General features: G+C 44.2%; 2 protein-coding genes across 2 annotated transcripts in view; both read left to right on the plus strand.

The window, feature by feature from the left end:
• LOC23687614 (protein pygopus) overlaps positions 1-19,428 on the plus strand; it is a 60,777-nt gene extending 41,349 nt beyond the window's left edge. Inside the window, exons 2-3 of the mRNA XM_021854059.1 lie at positions 357-3,078; positions 17,664-19,428. Coding sequence (XP_021709751.1) covers positions 818-3,078; positions 17,664-17,784 — 2,382 coding nt within the window. The 5' untranslated portion in view covers positions 357-817 and the 3' untranslated portion in view covers positions 17,785-19,428. The remainder of the gene's footprint in view (positions 1-356; positions 3,079-17,663) is intronic.
• On the plus strand, positions 5,984-8,888 carry LOC110679456. The gene is made up of 2 exons (XM_021854061.1): positions 5,984-7,595; positions 7,929-8,888. The coding sequence occupies exons 1-2, from the start codon at positions 7,143-7,145 to the stop codon at positions 8,820-8,822; spliced, it is 1,347 nt and encodes a 448-aa protein (XP_021709753.1). The 5' UTR covers positions 5,984-7,142; the 3' UTR covers positions 8,823-8,888.
• Positions 19,429-20,436: the final 1,008 nt, after the last annotated feature.

The following is a 20,436-nucleotide window of genomic DNA, read 5'->3' on the forward strand; positions in this document are numbered from 1 at the left end:
CAATTCCTCCCGCTTCCTATCATTGTTCTGAATTCTGACGTGGCAGGCGCCATTGTTACCTAAAAATAGAAAAACACAAACACTTATACACTGAGAATGTCTGTTAGTCCCAAGCAGTCATCTGGTTGGTTCCTTGTGTAAGTGTAGCTGATATTGCAGAACCAACCACGGGCGGCCAATCGAGTTCAAGATCAAGGTTTCCCATTGAACATCTCGAAGATTTTTTTTGTTACTTGTGATTAGCTAGTTCCGCACCATACTTCCCTTAAGATACAACTATTTAAGACCAAGTTCATTCCATCACCGCGAGCTTTACCAATTACCATACTAATACGTTCCATTTTGTATCTTTTTAGATCCCACCGGCAACGACAGAACACACCAACAATGGACTGCGCAGCATCTTTTGACCCAATGGAACGGCCTGCGTCGCGGACAGTGCTGCTGCCATATATCTGAAAATATCGTGCTACGAGGACCGCGTAGTTGATACCATTTTTCAACTCGGATAGAAGAAAAGGAACGCTGCTTTAAGCACTCATACCTTGTATAGAAACAGTGAAACAAATCAGTGAAAGTAATAACCAGACGAGCAATAACACTTTGTAATCTTTAATCCACGCACGTAGCCAAGCAGTAGTGTGTACAGAGAGTTGTGACCTAGAACCGTATAATAAATAGTGAATGTAAAGTTGACGTGCTAGTAGAAACTACTGCCAAGAAGTTATCTCATCAAGCAAGGATCCTCTCCGTTTGTGCAATCCAGCAAAAAAAGGCAAGGTTCCTACTGCGAAGTACCACTATTGGTAGCAGAGTGATGACACATAATCTGGGAATGTCTTCATACCGTATGCCAGGTCCCGGACTCGGTTGTCCGCCGGATTTCAAATCGCCCTCCGAATCGCCCCAACTGCCCATCTCCGCACCGAGTCAGCCGAAAAAGCGAAGGAAAACGTCCAACGCCAATAATGCGAACTCGATAGCCTCGCAGCCCCAGCCAACGCATTCGCCGCAAGATCTAGCCCCTCCTGTGCCCACCGGCTACGGAGACACGATAGTTGCGTCGAATCCCTTTGACGATACGCCTCCGCATACCCCGTCGCCTCACATAAGCCATATGCATCACGGAGGCCCCGGAATGATGGGTCATATGGGAGGCGGTGGTATGGGCCACGGTGGACCGTTGGGAATGGGACCTATGGGTATGCATCCTCACCATATGGGCGGTCCAATGGGTCATCATGGGCCACCACACGGAGCTCCTCACGGTGGACCTCATGGCGGTCCAATGCATGGTATGCCTCCCCATGGAATGGGTCACGGACCGGGACATGGATCACCTCATCACGGCTTGGGACCACATGGTCCAATGGGACCTGGAGGACCACAAGGCCCCCCTATGCGAGGAATGAGTCCAATGGGAATGGGTAGCCCTATGGGCCATCCAATGCATATGAACTCTGGTATGGGGCAAATGGGTGCGATGGGCCCTCACGGTCCTATACAACGAGGGGGAATGAGTCCTATGGGAACTATTCCTGGTGCTCAAATGGGTGGACTGAGTCCAATGGGTGGCATGAACCAAACTCTGTCTCCAATGGGCCCCATGGGTGGCATGTCACCAATGAGTCAGCAGCAAATGAACAATAAATCGGTAGGAAGCCCCATGAGTGGGGGAAACATTGGTAGTCCCATGAACTCGATGCCCGGAATGGGATCTCCCCATGGAGGACATGGACAGATGATTGGAAGTCCGATGAACACGAGTGGGGGTCACATAAACAATGGCCCCATGGGTCCTCCAATGAATAGCCCTCTCGGAAATGGTCCCCCAAATCACGTTCCCTTAGGTCCCAACTCGGCCGGCCATAGTCAACCGGTGTCGTCAGCGGGGCCAACCGTCGGCGGTCAAACGTCACCCAACTTAGCCGGAGTAAATAGTAATAATAGGATGAACTTACCCAATGGTGCAATGACAAATCAGCAATCAGGGAACCTTAATCAATTACCTCATCAGCTGGGTCCCCAACAGCAATCGAATAGTAGTCAGCAGGGTCCTGGACAATCGCAGCAACAACAAGCAAATAATCAACAGCAGTTACAAGTGAGTCAACCTAACCCATCGCCTTCGATGGTCTCAAATCAGCCACCGATTCAATCTCCTGCTGCTCAGTCCCAGCCACTTCCACCTCATCCACCGCTACCGCAGCAGCAACAACCACACGCTTCTCCGCTTCCTCAACAATCTCCTCACGCTCAACACACGCAAGGACCTGGTGCTAACAGTGGTCCAGGCTCTGGAGGTAGTGGACCGGGTGGGCCAATGGGACCCGGAGGACCTCAGCAGCAACAACAAATGAATCCTGCTGGCATTGGAGGTCCGGGTGGAAATAGCTTAGGAGGAATGAACCCAGCTGGAATGGGTCCCGGAGGCATGGGTGGGATGCCACCGAATTCAATGGGCGGTATGAATCATCACCCTCCGCACCATCCCGGAAATCATCCTGGTAATCATCAACAGAACCCTCACATGCCACCTTCGTTAGGTGGCGGAGGAGGAGGACCGGGCAGTATGCATCATCACATGGGAATGCCACCGCATGGAAATATGCCACCTGGCCATGCGGGCCATAGGCCACCGATGGGACCTGGCGGACCAATGGGTCCTGGAGGCCCGGGCGGTATGGGTATGGGAGGACCAATGGGTGGTCCAATGGGACACATGGGAGGAATGGGCGGCGGTATGGGTGGAAGCCCTCTGCAGTCTCCGCACATGATGGGCGGTCCGATGGGTGGTGGACCCGGTGGACCGATGGGTGGCCCAGGAGGACCCATGGGCGGCTTGGGACCTCCGGGCAACGGACCTCCACCGAACCACCATCACCACATGGGAATGTTCGGCCCCAAGCCGATGCCGGTGACGTCCGGAAAGCTGTACCCGCCGGACCAGTCGAAAGTGTTCAACCCGCAAAACCCGAATGCACCGCCAATCTACCCCTGCGGCGGTTGCCACAAAGAAGTACATGACAACGATCAAGCAATTTTGTGCGAACAGGGCTGCAACTTTTGGTTTCATAGGTAAGTACCTACGTTTATTCATGTCGTAAAATTTTCATTGTTATGCCTAGACATTTGGCGATTTAATCTTTCCCCACCCGTTTCAATTTGTCCGTCAGGTCTCAGATCAGTAGATTGGTAGTGTTGGACCAACAAACCCCGCTATATATCTCTTTCGGCATTAACAATAAAATTGATCAAAGTCATGCCATTGTTTTAGAAAATAACATTAATTAATATTTGCTAGTTTTTGATGTGTTGATGTACTAACAAATAGCAGATTTGCAAAAATTTGCTATATATTGATGGAATCGAACAAAAAGCCAAAAATTACAGTAACATTCTTCTGCACCTCCGTTTTTTAAGCACACCAAATGACCTGAATATGGGGATGAGAAAAAATGATAAATTTAACGCCTACCTAAAACCCCTACATTCTCTAATAGCTATTATGGGAAGTTGGTTGTTGTTTGTTAGTTTGATAGTACCATAAGTGCACCAGTAACCCTTTTACTACTCACTAGTAGAAAAACTGATTTTTCGTATGAAAATGCTATCATTTTCGCACGATTATCTTCTAGTAACATTAACATCTTTAAATGAAGTGATCTGCCATTATTTTCAATTGTTGAAATACAGTTCAACCTCGATATATTCTATGGAGAGCTGTTTGAGGGGACCATTTTAGTAACCATGATTTTTGGGATTTAGTATGGTACCATGAGTCGATATCGAGTAATCGAACATCGACTCATGGAGGTTTGACTGTAAATCTTTATATTAAAAACAAAAGACCCTGTGAGCAACTATTGAAGCAGTAAAATTTATGTGTTCTAATAATCGCTCATGTAAAAAAATGTACAAAATTGAAAAAAAAAATACTGACGATTTTAGTATACAGTCTTATTTATTGTTGTAGTAAATGTGATGGTTTGACCATAAAAATATCAGAATAAATAACGAAATTCAAAATAATGCATACTTCAGTATGTTGGTCATAAAATATGTCTACCATGAGCGGAAATTGGAACACTTAGATGCACTGCCCATACTCGCATAACAGTCCCATTTATATATGAAATCCCATATAATATGGGACTGTTATGCGAGTATGGGCAGTGCAGTACACTCAAAATAATCCAAACGTCATTGTTACGTGAAAACATACGTTTCATACATACATATATAGAAAGCTTTGTGTTGCGTTGTGTTTGGATGGGCATCTAATTCTTCCGAAAGAAGTGCACTTTGCGAAAAAGGACCACGTGATTATTGAGCTGAAATCGAATTCAGGTTAACTTCTGCGTTCATGAGTCCTCTCATGGCGTAGTGGTAACGCGCCCCAACTAGAGATCGGGGAGTCGTGAGTTCGATTCTCACTGAGAAGACGTGTAACTTTTTCGCAAAACTTCACATCAATTTGTCCATTCAATCCAATTGCAAAATATATGTAATGTTTAGCTTTCGGTAGTTGTTAAACTTCCACTCAGCTGGTTAGCCGTAAACCACGATTCATAATTAAAAACAAGTATGCTTGATCTTGTCCATTCTCCGATCTTGATTGTTATAAAAGAGGTTCGTTTAAAATGCTTCAAACAATCCATGCCGCACTATACTTTTGAAACTACGAAAAATGTTAACAAAAATAGATACATGAACACATTTTACACTACCCGTCATAAATACGGACTCACTAAAATAAGTATTGCAACACTCAGCTGAATATTGAATCACCCTGAAAAGTTTAGCATCACCTTAAATCAGGTGATTTCACATTGCTATATCTCGAGATCCTTACGACTTGCAAAGAAGCGATCTTCAGCAAAGTTGTTCAGGGGATCAAGGACATCCGGAAAGGGAACCGTTTAGTTCGCAATTTTGCCGCTAGGTGGCGCTAGTGAGCATGTAAAATTGAGCATTTTAAACTAGTTCTAGTTTGTGATCCATAAGAGATAGAAAGTTCGGGTCTTCGGCCAAGTTGCTTAGGGGTTCAAGGACATCCGGAAAGGGAACCGTTTAGTTCGCGATTTTGCCGCTAGGTGGCGCTAGTGAACATGTAAAATTGAGTATTTTGAACTAGTTCTAGCTTGTGATCCATAAGAGATAGAAAGTTCGGGTCTTCGGCAAAGTTGCTCAGGGGTTCAAGGACATCCGGAAAGTGAACAGTTTGATTCGCGATTATGTCGCTAGTTGGCGCTAGTGAGCATTAATTTTTGTTTACTCCATATTCAAGTCAAACATGAATTTCTTGAATATGGAGTGAATCAAACCCGAAAGACATGAATATAAAGAGAATAAGACATCAATCACTTGGATATGAAGCCAATCAAACTTGAACCATGAAGAGATTCTGACTTTAATAATTTGAATATGATGAATATGAGTCCTGACTGAGTCACTCGCACATGGAGTAAGTCATACCAGAATCACTAGAATATGAATCAGATATGATACACTTGAATATACACCTGGCCACCTAGCGGCGAAATCGCGAACTAAACTGTTCACTTTCCGGATGTCCTTGAACCCCTGAGTAACTTTGCCGAAGACCCGAACTTTCTATCTCTTATGGATCACAAACTAGAACTAGTTCAAAATGCTCAATTTTACATGCTCACTAGCGCCACCTAGCGCCAAAATCGCGAACTAAACGGTTCCATTTCCGGATGTCCTTGATCCCCTGAACAACTTTGCTGAAGATCGCATCTTCACAAGTCGTAAGGATCTCGAGATATAGCAATGTGAATTAACCTATTTTGAGGTGATGCTAAACTTTTTGGGGGTGATTCATTATTCAGCTGAGTGTTGCAATACTTATTTCAGTGAGTCCGTATTTATGGCTTCTACCCCATTACCCCGAATACCATCACCCCGAATCCCATCACCCCGAATGCCGTCACCCAGAATTCCAGTTCCCCGAATAACCCATTACCCCGAATGAAGCATTACCCCGACCATAACCCCGAAAGGTTTAAAACCCCGAACTTATTCAAAGAAGCAGGATTCTGTTTGCTGGCATGTAGGTGTCTTTTCATCTGTGTATCCGGGGAGGAATGGGAGGTGGGAGGAAGTTTGTTATGTTGTTAACATAAAATTTTAAAGTTACCACTGAATCAATGTAATATGTTTTGATACAACAAATATGTTGTGTGCCGCAGGCTCAACAGAATTACACTTGGTTCTCTTTTTGTTCGTATTATTAGTATTATCTACATCAACGACATTTTCAACACAACGTTGGCTCATCTCGTTTTTGTTCGGATTTTTTGACACGTTCGTGCCAAAATAAGTTTCCATTTTTTCTTAGGCAACAAGATAACTTGACAAATTTCATTGTCATTTATGGCTACATATCTGTGAGATTGCGGAATAAATACAATGCTGCAGATAACAACGAAGCATCATAAAAGGAAACCAGTGCCTTAAAAATTCGAAGTGCACCTGAATTTATTTCATTGATTGAGTAACAAAGTGCTTGATTAGAATTTGTACTATGTGGTAGTTTAAATAATAAAACCTAACAGTACTACTACTATAACAGTTATAGATTGTTTCATTGTTTTGTAATGAATTGTATCACCCCTACGGCTACTTCCTTTACATTCTTAGTGGCCTTAGGGATTCTGGCTTATATCTGACGACAGATTTTATGATTAATATCATTCATTGAATGTGACAGAAGAAACATTTCAATGAAAAGGCAGTATCATAGTAAGCATTGAATTTCACAAACATTACTTTTCCAACAAATATCAATTATAATTAACAACGTATAACATAGCAACATGCTAAGCAACCTTATGGCCAGAAAGTTCTAAACAATGGACCTGTGCACGAGTTCACGAATTTGACGTTTGAGCGGTGCCGAATTCACTTGTTGCCATGGTCACGTAAATAACACGGCACCGCTCAAACGTCAGATAGTGAACTCGTGCATCGGTCCATTGTGCGATGCCTATATAATCTGCCATGCGCGTTCTACTCAATTAAGTTTCGTTTCATCAGTTGAAGGCAATTATTGTTCAGCAAATTGTTCGTGGTTGATCAGCTTCTTCATAGTTGGTGTTTAGAAGCAGTGCGATGAAATGTCTTCTGCCACTCAACAAGTTCCATCCCTCGCGGTAGTTACAGAGGCGGCAGCACAATCGAATAACCCGAAACTTATCCGATCTATCAGAGGCAAATTTATATTGTGTTTAGGAGGATTCATCTACCATGTGAATAAGACGGTAAGGAGTACAGATTTTAAAGTTGAATGCACCAATAATTACTTTTATTTTTCAAAGGTCGCAGGCGTAATGTATTGGGACTGTGAGAAGAGGCGAACTCCTGGCAAATCCATTCCATGCAAAGGTCGAGCGATAAGCGAGAAAGACATCGAAAATACTGCACGGATGACCGCTGCGCATAACCACGAGCCAAACGCAATGCGTGTAGAAATCGCTAACTTCCTATCAGAGTTATTTAATCACGCCCATGAGAACAACGACGCACCGGAGAAGATAATTAGACAGGTGGCATCGAAGACTCCTGCTGAGGTAAGAATTGAACTTAACGACCAATTCTCATTATATCTTATATTATATTATATCTGTATCTTGGCACTGTTCCATTTGTGATAATTAATTCGTTGATATCGATGAGTAATCGCTTTGCTATGGAGCAATGTGCATGTTCACGATGACGTTTGAGCGGTGCCGTGTTATATATGTGACCATGGAAACGAATGAATTTGGCACCGCTCAAACGTTAAACTACTGAACTCGTGCATCGGTCCCATGGAATGAGAGTACTGAAAAGCAAAGTGGCGGGACCGCTTTGAAGAAATTTTTCATGCACGTCTATATGTTCATAATATCTATTTTTCGCAGGTACTATCATCCTTGAGCAGAGTTGCTCAAAGAAAGGTGATTCAACGCAGCAGAACGGAGGATGACGACCTAGCTGAGCCAAACGAAAACTTTGACAACGTCAGTGAGCGATTCGTTAGGACCCTGGACGGTGAAACCTTTTTGCAGAGGAACATTGAATCTCCCGGTGGCCGTATTTTAATATTCACAACTACCAAACATATTCGACTTCTTTCGCAAGCTCCTGTTTGGATGATGGACAGCACATTTTCCACTGCGCCAAAAGGCTTCTGCCAAATTTTTTCAATTCAAGCTAGCATTGGAGAAGATAACGTACGAAGGTTTCTGCCTTTAGTATTCATGTTACTGCCAAAAAAGGATGAAGCTACATATATAGCGGCATTCGAAGAGTTGACGGAGATCGCTTCTCAAGTAGAAATTGAATTAGGTCCGAATCTTCTGATGGCGGATTTTGAACTTGCTCAATTGAATGCTGCAAGAAAAGTTTTTGAAGGAGCATCAACTCACGGTTGTTATTTCCACCTTTGTCAAAACATGTATAAAAAAGTTCAACAACTTGGATATCAGACGACGTACGGTGGCAGCTACAGAGTTCAACTGATTTTTAAGCAATTACCTTCGTTAGCTTTTTTGCCGGCTTCCGAAATACCTAAAGCTTTTGATGAGCTAAAGGAAATTAGTTCAAATATGTTACCAAATTTATTTGACTATTTCTCTGATTATTATGTCCATGGAAAGCAAATTTCCAGGAAGAAACGTCGCGCTCCAGTTTTTCCTCCTACACTGTGGTCTGTACACGAAAATGTACTGAACAACATTCCAAGAACTTCCAACAACTTGGAAAGATGGCATTGCAAGTGGAATGGATTATTGAAAGCCATCCATCCGTTGTGAAGCAATTTCAACTTGAAGAAAGCTCAGTCAATGCAGAACTGCTTCGCGTATTACAAGGAATTCCATCAAAAAAACGAGTCAGGAAAGTGGTTGAATTGGACGAAAAATTACAACAGATAGTTAAAAGCTATGTTCGCACCAAAAATCTTGATTTTCTGACAGGAATTGCTTTAACAATAATGAATTCAAACTGATTGAATGTATGTAATAATAGGAAACAAGTGATTAATTGATTTGTAGGATTAGAAAACGAAATAAACATGAATTCGATAAAAAAAAGTAGAATTATTTCTTTGTTTTTCTATCTTTGTAAACGGGATGGTTGGTTGGTTGGTTTGACTTTGGTGCTTATTCTGCGCGGCGTGTGAGTCGAGACGAGTCGCTCACACCGTGAGTGACGTGAGACGACTAATGTTAATCAAATGCGAGCGAGTCGACAATTGTCACCTCATTCGACTCGTGTCACCTCACACGCCGCGCAGAATAGGCACGTTTATTAACGAGATTTTTAGCCCTGGGCTAGTTCATCTCGGGACCAACGGCTTTACTTCCCTTCCGAAGGAAGTCGTCACTATAACTTTTTACGTCATAAGTGACTATGTCGGGGATGGGATTCGATCCCAGGTCCTCGGCGTGAGAGGCGAGTGTTCTAACCACTACACCAGGTCCGTCCCCTTAAACGGGATGAAGGTATTTCTCTTCTTCCAAAAGACTATGAATGAGGTCATAATGAACTATCTCGTGGATGTGATATCTATAGTCCACGGCGAGACAAGCAAGTGTTCTAATAACTACACCGGACGGACCTAATAAGGGGATTAGTATATATTCTACTAACGCCGTGGTTATTCCAGAGATTCCTTTCATTCTCTCCTCCTTTATTTTCATCTCTCATTCCTCAACTAGATCGTCATAATTAGTTGCTTTATGTTTTAAGGATCACGTATTTTTGATATTCGGGGAAATGGTACATTCGGGGATATGGTTTTCGGGGAAATGGTACATTCAGGGTAATGGCATTCGGGGTTATGAAATTCGGGGTATTGACACGTTCGAGGTGACGGCATTCGGGGTAATGGCATTCGGGGTAATGTATTTCGGGGTAATGGGGTAGAATCGTATTTATGACGGGTAGTGTATATGAATTAGTACTGCTAAAAATACAATATAAACCAACTTCATTTGTTTAGTACCAAACTGCACTACTATTAGTGTTTTTATTTCCATCGCATGTCCCTTCATTATAGATGTACTGGAAAAATGTTTCCTACATCTCATAATAGACTGAACTGTCAGAAGGACTGATATGGATCTCCTACATCTGGTCTTCTCAATTGCAGACTGAAATCTTCTGTTTATTTGGTGCTCAACATACTTTCTTCGGTCTTCCTTAGCCGAATGTTTAGAGTCCGCGGCTACAAAGCAAAGCCATGCTGAAGTTGTCAGGGATCTCGGTCGGTCCAGGATCTTTTCGTAATGGAAATTTCCTTGACTTTCCTGGACTCAGAGTGTCATCGTACCTGCCACACGGTATACGAATGCAAAAATGGCAACTTTGGCAAAGAAAGCTCTCAGTTAATAACTGTGGAAGTGCTCATAAGAACGCTGTATCGCTAAGACTGATGAACTGGATGCCCGTTAACATCACTATCAAACCTCCTCTTTTTTCTGTTCGGATGCGCCACTGCGACCATTATTTAGATCTATTATAGCATTACCCGTATGTGCATGTCGCATTACTCCATTTCCATTGATAGGTAATGAAGCATCGATTTCTGTACAGTTCTTGGTTTGATTCCTCAGAGATTGATAAAAATCGAATGTGATGAAAAGGTCCCGCTATTTACACCCTTCATAGAGACTTGCATCTCAGCGAAGGCGCGCCCCTTAGCAAACATAATGGATTTAATTTCGGAGGAACCAAAACGGTACTACTGATATTTGACCATGCAACGGAACTCTAGTCCCATCTTTGTTTCGCTTTTAGTTTAGTCCCAGAAAAATACTAGAAAAATAGGGGCTTTGTACTAGCAGCGACACCGAATCAAGCTAAAAAATTTGTTTAGTAATCAGCAATCACGTGAGTCCTTGTATTTAGTATTTAGCAGTCCTTGTTGAGTTAATACTCATGATTGTTATCCTGGCTTCAAGTGTAGTCTCGGGCAAACTCCGAGTCTTTAACCATCTGCTAGTTAAAATAGATGCAATTTCAGAAGAACTTTGTACGGCGAATCCTTGAATTACCAGAACATATTACCCTAGCCCTAAACCTCCTGTTCTTCGGATAGTTCAGGGACGAAAAGCAAGTGGACTGTATTTTAAGAATTTTATTTAACGAAAACAAACACGTCTTAACTCGACGGAATTTTCTACTTTTATGATATCCTTCTTTCCTTTCTCTTTCCTACTTCCGCTCGCATCGCGCCAAATCTACACAAACCCTCGCTTTCTTTCTACACCTCCTGTCGTCTGCGCCGGTAGCACACAGAGAAAAATAAAACATTTGATTCTGTTTTACACTCTAAAAAAATTGATTCAAAAACCGAACATTGAATAATAAATCTTTCCACTTTTAGTGTAACATACTCCCCCGGGTGAGGCGAAGGTCTCACTTCTCCTTGGGCTCTGCTTGATCCGTGCAGTCATCGATGGGAAGCACAGCGATCTGGGTCGTCGGTCGCTTGTAGATGCTGTTGCTAGTGCGGACCGTAACCACACGTACAACTCCGTCCTTACCTGGATGCGTTTCAATAATGCGACCTAACTTCCAAGTCTTGGGTGGCATGTTGTCCTCCTTCATGATCACCAGCAATCCAGTTCGCAGCAACATAGGGTCCTTGTACCATTTGCTGCGCTTCTGAAGACCCGTCACGTATTCATTTGACCACCGTTGCCAAAAATGCTGCATTCGTTTTTGGACCAGCTGGTATCGTGACAAGCTCGTCTCCTTCAAATCATCGTACAGTGGTTCTGCTACCGCCGTCAGTTCCCGTCCGACTAGAAAGTGTCCTGGGCTCAGCGCTTCGTAATCGAAGGGATCATCTGTTAACTGCACAAGCGGTCTCGAGTTCAAAACACCTTCTATTTGGATCAATAAAGTGTTCAACTCTTCATAGGTCAGGTAGCTTTCGTTTAGAGTCTTGCACAGATGGGACTTCATGCATTTGACATTGGCTTCCCAAATGCCTCCCTGGTGTGGAGCCTTGGGAGGGTTGAAGCTCCATTTGATTCCTCGGGGCTGGCAGAACTCGTTCACTTTATCGGCCAGCACCTGAGACTGTAGCAGGTTCAACATTTCGGAAAGTTCTCGGTCTGCTCCCCGAAAATTAGTTCCGTTGTCGGAGAACAGCTCAGATGGATTTCTTCGTCGATTAGCAAATCGATGAAGTGCTGCCAGGAAACCAACAGTCGTCAAAGAGCTCACCAGTTCGAGATGTATGGATTTGGTTGACATACATACGAAAAGACACACGTACACCTTCACCTTAGCTCTCATCCGTCCAACCTTAATGAAGAATGGTCCTGCGAAATCAATTCCAGTCCTGGCGAAAGGTTGGGCAGCAGTCACTCGGCAGCTCGGAAGATCGCCCATATACTGCTGTACGTCTCTGGGGTTTGTCCGGAAGCAAACTACACATTTCCTCAGGACTCGATGAATAGTTCGCTTCGCGTTCACTGGCCAAAATTTCTGTCGGACCACCGCAAGTAGTCCATTCAAACCGACATGAAGATGCTCACGATGCAACGCTTCTATTAGCACCTCCGTGAAGTGGTTATTCTCCGGCAAAATCATCGGGTGCTTCTGGTCTTTCGGCAGGTCGGAGTTCCTTATGCGACCGCCAACTCGCAGCAGCCTTTCGTTGTCGTCGTAGATTGGGTTTAAATTGCGCAGTTTCCCCTTCACTGGTTGGTTCGCTTGGATACAACTGATTTCTTCCTTATAGACCACCAGCTGGACAATGGTCACCATCGCCTTCTGTGCTTCGGTGTAGTCTTCACTATTCAGTGCACCACTTCTGCGCGTCGTCTTGTTTCCCTTCAAGCGGCAGTTGTGTAGGAAACGAACCACGTACCCGAAAATACGCTGCAGCTTTCGATAACTGCTGTACTTCAGGATCACTTCGTACGGCTCAAGATGTTTCTTCGGTATTACAGAATCTCGTTCCGGTACCAAAGTCGTCACAATTTGGTGGGCATATTCTTCCGGTTCCACCACACCACATTCATCGTCTTCAACAACAGGAATCACACTTGGGCCAAACCACCATTCTTCACACCGCATCAAATCCTCAGGGAATACACCACGTGACACCAAATCCGCTGGGTTGTGCTGAGTCGAAATATAGTGCCACGTGTGCCACGCAAAAAGTTTTCTTATTTTCACTACGCGGTTTTGTACGAACACTGGGGTATTTGGCTTCATTTGTTTCAACCAGTTCAACACTATTTTCGAGTCCGACCAAAGCACCACCTTTGCGGTTGTTAATGCTAAGGTTTCGCGCACTTTATTCACTTGTTCAGCTAGCAGCAACGCAGCGCATAACTCTAGCCTCGGGATCGTCATCTCATCAGGGGTTGCGTCCACCTTGATGTCTCGTTGTAGTTCTTTCATTGGGGCAACTCGTGACTTGCCACAAATCAGTCGAACTTCTGCAGCACCATCACTCTTCACGCTTCTCATATAGATGCAACATCCGTACGCCACCTTGGAAGCGTCAGCAAATCCATGCAGCTCCACAGCAACCGTATCGTCAATAGTAATCCGCCGATCGATCCGGAGGGAATTCAAACAGCAAAGCTCGGATCTGAATCGGTTCCATATACGAAATTGCTCCTTTGGAATCGCATCATCCCATCTTACGTTCTGTTGCCATAGCTGTTGCATTACCAGTTTGGCGATGAGTACCACCGGTGCTAGTAAGCCATGAGGATCGAACAGTTTTGACATATCGGACAGCACTGACCTCTTCGTGGGAAATTCAGAGCCATCTCTAATTGGCTTCACGTGGAACAGGAATTCATCGCTGGAGGGATCCCAAAGAATGCCAAGAGTTTTTATCACTCCGTTGATCTCGCAGTCCTCGAAGTTCATCTGCTTCTCCCTGGCATCTGCTGGAATGTCCTCGAGTAACGCCTCATCATTCGCACACCATTTGTGGAGCTGAAATCCACCTCTATCCAATAGTGCGATCAAATCTCGCTGGAGCTGCCTAGCATCGCTAAGCGTGTCAGCACCAGTCATCACATCATCGACGTAAAAGCATTTCTCAACTGCCGCGCTCGCCGCTGGGAAATCTTCTTGCTCGTCTCTAGCCAACTGGACAACCGATCGTGTCGCCAGGAAAGGCGCTGCAGCTGTACCGTAAGTAACAGTATTTAACTCAAACTCCTTCATTGGCTGATGTTTATCTTCTCTCCACAGAATTCGCTGATACTTTCGATGAGCCTCGTGAACCATCACCTGCCAATACATTTTCGGGATGTCGGCGGTGAAGACGAATTTATGCAAGCGAAATCTCAATATCACATTGAAGAGTGACTCTTGCACTGTGGGCCCAATCTCCATCACATCGTTCAACGACAAATCTGAACTACTCTTCGCCGAAGCGTCGAACACCACTCTCAGCTTGGTAGTTGAGCTGTCCGGTTTAACCACGCAGTGGTGTGGAAGATAGTAGACAGACTCAGGCCTATCGCATTCGGAATCCGTCACAACTCGGCAATGGCCAAGTGCCAGATACTCGCTGATGAAATCAACGTACATTTGCTTCAACTCCGGTTGACCTTCTAAGCGACGCTCCAGAGACAAAAATCGTCGCATCGCTTGGTTTCGGGATTCTCCGAGCTCTCCAACATTATCGCGGAATGGCAGCATTACCACGTAACGGCCATCCTTGGTTCTACTGTGCGTCTCCTGGAAACTTAGTTCACATCTATCGTCTGGCCTTGGCGACGCATCACCTCCAAACTCGTCGATAGTCCAAAACCGCCGCAGCAGTTGGCACAGTTGCTCGTCGGTTTCCTCCGATTTTCCAGCTTGACACACCTTCACGGTTCCGATCACAGAGTCGGACACCGGTCCAGAAACGAGCCATCCAAGCTGACTCTCCTGCAACAATGGTAGATTCGGGGCCAATTTGATCTTACCTTTTTGCAGCACTTCGAAAAACAGCTCCGCACCGAGTAGCATGTCAATGCGACCTGGTTCATAGAAATGCGGATCTGCTAGTTCAACCGACTTGGGAATCTGCCAGCTGTGTGGGTCGATCTTAGTAGCCGGCAATGCACCGGTCACTCGGGGCACAACCAGATAATCCAACGACGATTGGAAACCAGTTGTTCTTGATGCCACTCTAGCGTTCACTCTGTACTTCACGACAGTCTTCATCCCATTCACTCCGTCGATTGGGACGTTTGCACCCTCCTTTCGTAGCCGCAACAATTCCGCCATTCTGGTTGACATGAAGTTTGCCATCGCTCCGGAATCCAGTAGCACACGGCACTTATGCGCTACATCGTTGCAATCATACACCATCACGATAGCTGTCGCCAACAAAATCTGCTTCGGCTGCATTGGCTCGATTGGAATCGTGCACTTTGCTGCTGTCAGTGGATGGGAGGAACTCGTTGCTTGCTCTGCCGCAGGTGGCTGAGGGAATTCAACTGCAACAGGCTTCTTCTCTTCCGGATGCATCAGTGCATGATGTTTCTTCGAGCAAGTTGGACACGTTTTACCGCTCTTGCAAGCTACCGTTCGATGTCCTCGTAGCAGGCAGCTGAAACATAATCCCAGCTGCTTCGCCTTCATATACCGCTCGTCAACATTCAACCTTTTGAACGCTCCACATGCATCAATCGAATGAGCACTTCCGCACACGGGACATCCATCGGTCGTCTTCGAAATCATCACAGTGTGCGTCTTACTGGTAATGATAGATGGCTGGGTCTTCATCGGCACGATCTTGCTCTTGATTGGCATGACATTTTGTTCACACCGCTCCAGAACATGGCAATGCTTTCGCAGGAATGCAATCGTGTCCTTATACACAGGTAACTTACCGTGTTCACAAGATGCTTCCCAGCTTCTTCGGGTACTCGGATCCAACTTCGACGCTAGCAACGTGATAACGATAGCTTCAGACATCTTGTCCATCTTGAGCTTGTGGAACTCCAGGGACTCCACACGCTTCGTACAGTCGTCGATCAACGTTCGCAGTTCCACTGACGACTCCTTGGCCATCTGCTTCAAGTTCAGCAACCTTGTCACGTGGCCATGAATCACCATCGAGAGGTTCTCGTAACGTTCGACCAGAATTCTCCATGCACCTTCGTAGTTGTTATCGTTGAGGGTCTGCTCATCGATTGCCCCCTTCGCTTCTCCGACCAAGGCCTTATCCAAATAATGGAGTTTCGTCGCCGGGGAATCCTGGGTGCACCGGTCGACAATATCGCAAAATCTCGCCTTGAACTTGTGCCAGTGTTCGTATTTGCCATCGAATGTTGGCAATGGTGTTTGCTGCAACAACAACGATGGTGGCATTCTATACGGCACGACACTTTCCGGTACGCCACTGGATCCAGCACGATCACTGATTGCCACAGCATTACCTTGAAACTTCACAGCCAGCAGCTGCTTCTCTCGCTCCAACGCTGCCTCGTTCGCAATGGCCTTCTCGATGTCTTCGTAGTGCTGTATCATCTCACAGAGGGAAATTCGAACGAACTCGTACAGCTCTTCAAATTCGACGAATTTTGGCTCGAATTCTTCTCTCCTCTGTGGATCGGTGAGGTAAATACGATTCTGAAAATTGTTGTATTCCTCATAAGAAGAATCAACCGTCTTCAGATACAGCTTCAAGCCATGATGCGTGAACTTTTCAGGATCCTGTTCTGCACTCAAAATGGCCGACTTTATTCGCACCACTTTCGACCTTGCAGCGTGGCAACACTGCTCCAACGCAACAACACTTTCCGCCATTTCCTTCTCTTTCTGCCGTTGTTCAGCTTCCTCCTTCTGCTCACGCACACTACGAAGCACACTGAATTCACCGGTCGGGGTTGAAAATGGCGTCGACGGAAACAACACTTTCTTCACTTTACCAGAACGCAAAAACATTACATGCGAATAGTTCTTTTAGTTCTTCTTTTCACTACCGCACAATTTTCACGCTCTTCTTCTTCGTTGAGGCTTGACCTCCACTTTTCAAAGTTCTATTCTGCCGTCCGATTAGCAGCTCACACTTCCGGAACGTGCAAGTAACCGGGAGCTTTCTTCGACCACTCAATCGGGAACAGAATTCAATTTCCGACCACGTTTATCGGAAAACACTATCCGATGCAACGCATGCAATCGGATTCACTTCGCGATTCGACCGTCTCAACTGCCGAAACTCGCGTCGATTCTTTCTCGTTCCGCGCACGAACCGAGAATCTAAACTGCTTCCATCCGCTAATCCGACATCCGGCACGATCGGACCAAAATGTTCTTCGGATAGTTCAGGGACGAAAAGCAAGTGGACTGTATTTTAAGAATTTTATTTAACGAAAACAAACACGTCTTAACTCGACGGAATTTTCTACTTTTATGATATCCTTCTTTCCTTTCTCTTTCCTACTTCCGCTCGCATCGCGCCAAATCTACACAAACCCTCGCTTTCTTTCTACACCTCCTGTCGTCTGCGCCGGTAGCACACAGAGAAAAATAAAACATTTGATTCTGTTTTACACTCTAAAAAAATTGATTCAAAAACCGAACATTGAATAATAAATCTTTCCACTTTTAGTGTAACACCTCCTCTTATTCGATAATCTAATTCCGGTTTTGTATTTCTACCCTAACAGAACATGCAGCGGACTAACGGATGCGGCATTCAACATCATCCAGGCGGAGGTGTACGCCGAATGGTGCTGCGATAAGTGTTTGACCTCCAAGAACATACCGTTGATCAAGTACAAACCGTAGTTGACCATGGGCAACATGGACCTGATGACCATGAGGACGTTGACCGCGAAGACGACGACGACCAGGTGACAACGACAGCAAACCCGCAGCAGCAGCAGCAGCCGTAATCAGCATTGAGTGCAGCTACAACAGCAAAGGCATTGTTTTTTGCGAAGTTTTCGTAAGTGTTTGGTCACTGTGAGTCTGTCTGCGAGTGTATGTGTGCGGGTGTAAATATGAGAGAAGGCGAGAAGGTGTAAAAACAGAGTGAATGTGTTTCTGAATGATAGCGATGAGTGTGATTATTTGCTTCATTTTATGACCGTAATTTGACAAAAAAATCTTGTGAAATAGCTAAATTCTTGGTAAGGAAACAAAACAAAAAAAAAAAAAAAATGTGTTAAAGGAAAAGTAGAAATGAAGACAGCGACATTCTAGTGTTCTAAACAGAGAAAAGGAAGCAAATGCAGTAGTTAGTAAAAAAAGAAGCAAGTAAAAAGTGAAACAAGCAAATATAGTAAAAAAAGAAGCACAGCGCCATAGTTTTTCTTATTTTCCTTTCAAGTGCACACACACATACAAGCAACATATACAGAAACAGAAAGAGATATATAGAGAGAGAGAGAGAGAGAGAGAGAGAGAGAGAGAGAGAGAGAGAGAGAGAGAGAGAGAGAGAGAGAGAGAAACAAACAATGTGTATTAAAAACCAGCGAGCAATGTTTTCTATGAAAGTGCGAAAGATGCGAAATAGCGAGCAAGAGAGAGCGAGAGAAAGAGAAAGAACAAGAAAACGATAAGTTTAAGTTTTAGCGCATTAAGAAAATGAAATCAAAAATGGCCTTCTCAAATATATACACATAAAGTATGGTTTAATTATTATTAAAAAAAGATGAAAAAGCAGAAAAAAAGTAACTGATAAGTAAGTGAAATATTTAAATTATTTAAACGCTATTCCTGATGAGCGAAAACGTGGAGCACCGGAATCACGTAAGATGAATTCTTGTTTATTTTTGGGGTTCCTTCAATTGAAAAAAGTGCTTGTCTGCCCAAGTAGCAACCGATTCTTCTCCATACAGCCATTCTTATTCGCACGTTTCATTTTGCGATTCCTAAACATAAAAGTTACAAGCATGTTACATAGTCAGGATGATGTTCCGTGTCCGCAAAAAAGACACAAGCACACACAAAAAAATCACGACTAGCCCCAAAACTTGGCGCGCTCACAACGCTTAGGACTTGAGTTCATGAGTTCGAGTCGAATAATTTACCCTAGTAATTCGTAATGTAATGTAGAAGGAGCAAAACACAAACAACAACACACACACAAGTATATAGCGTTACAACCATGAAAAACGAGATTATTCAACTAACAAGCGGCACGCTTATTGCCTTCCTCGTTACTTTTTTTTCCTCCTCGTCCTTCGATTTAGTTAGTGTTGTAATTTAGGTTTTCGTTTTGTGTTCGCAGCAGCTCGCCAATTTATCGAAGCATCTCTCGAAAGCTGTTAAAATTTAAAAACCCAGTGGCGTTCACGGTCGGCAGATAATGTTAAAAACTTAAGAAAAATGATAACAAGAGTAGGAAGAAACCGTATTAAAATCTAACAGTCGATCGGAAACGAATTTTGTGTTCGCACTGCTGATAGAAACTGATTTTTGATTAAATTCGACAAACTAAACGAAACAGCTAACCTAAAAGCACAGGTGCAAGGCTGAGCCGGAAAAACAAGAGAAATTCAAGAGTGAGGATGCAAATGGGTGTCCAATTAACGAATGCTACGTTGTAAGAGAATGATTTTTAGTTAATTCTTATAATCTTAATGTGTTTAATTTTCCTGTACATATAGATTTTTAGTGAGCATTATTTGTTATTTTTTAATATAACCAATAAATTTTAATCAATCTAATTTGTCGGCGTTGTTCATTGTCGATCACAAATGGTCCACATCGGCAGGACTGGGGGCAGGTCTCTTTTAGAGACGTCACTATTTTAATGCGGGTCTCTTGGAAACTTTATTGTTATGGAAGCTTTCACTTACTTTTACTTTTGATGGCGTTACGTTCTTCAAGACATGGTCTGCGCCACAATGTTACGCCAACAAACTCGGTCCATGGCTCCTTGCCTCCAGCTTCTCGATCGTCCCACACTTCCAAGATCCTGCTCCACTTGGTAAAACTACCTATCTTGTTGCGCCCCTCTTCGTCTTGTACCGGCCGGATTCGAAATGAACATCATTTTTGCGGGATTGTTGCGTACCCTTCGAGCATTGATGACTTTCTGGATACTGGGTTCACCGCAGAGTTGCACAAGCTCGAGGTTCATTCTTCTCCATAAGCCGTTCTCACTACTCCGCCAAATATCGTAGGTACTAAGCACACGTCGTTCAAAAACTCCTAGCACTTACAGGTCCTCTTCGAGTATTGTCCACGTCTCATGCCCATAGACGGTATTATCAGCGTCTTGTACATGGTAAATTTGGTACGGAGATGAGGATTACTAGACCGCAAGGTCTTGTAGAGTCCGTAGTAAGCACGATTTCCGGCAATGATACGTCTTTGAATTTTCTGCTGCAGTTGTTATCTGACGTTACAAAGTTGGAAGCTTTCAACAGCCTCATTATGACTACACTTTTTTATCAAATTTAGGGGAGGGATTATTAGACTATGTTTAAA

This window comes from Aedes aegypti, chromosome 3 (genome assembly GCF_002204515.2).
Source record: "Aedes aegypti strain LVP_AGWG chromosome 3, AaegL5.0 Primary Assembly, whole genome shotgun sequence".
Taxonomy (NCBI): domain Eukaryota; kingdom Metazoa; phylum Arthropoda; class Insecta; order Diptera; family Culicidae; genus Aedes; species Aedes aegypti.

Coding starts and splice junctions, on each gene's coding strand:
- LOC110679456 (XM_021854061.1), top strand. CDS start 7,143: ATGTCTTCTGCCACTCAACAAGTTCCATCCCTCGCGGTAGTTACAGAG. Junction 7,596..7,928: donor CATCGAAGACTCCTGCTGAG/GTAAGAATTGAA, acceptor TATTTTTCGCAG/GTACTATCATCCTTGAGCAG.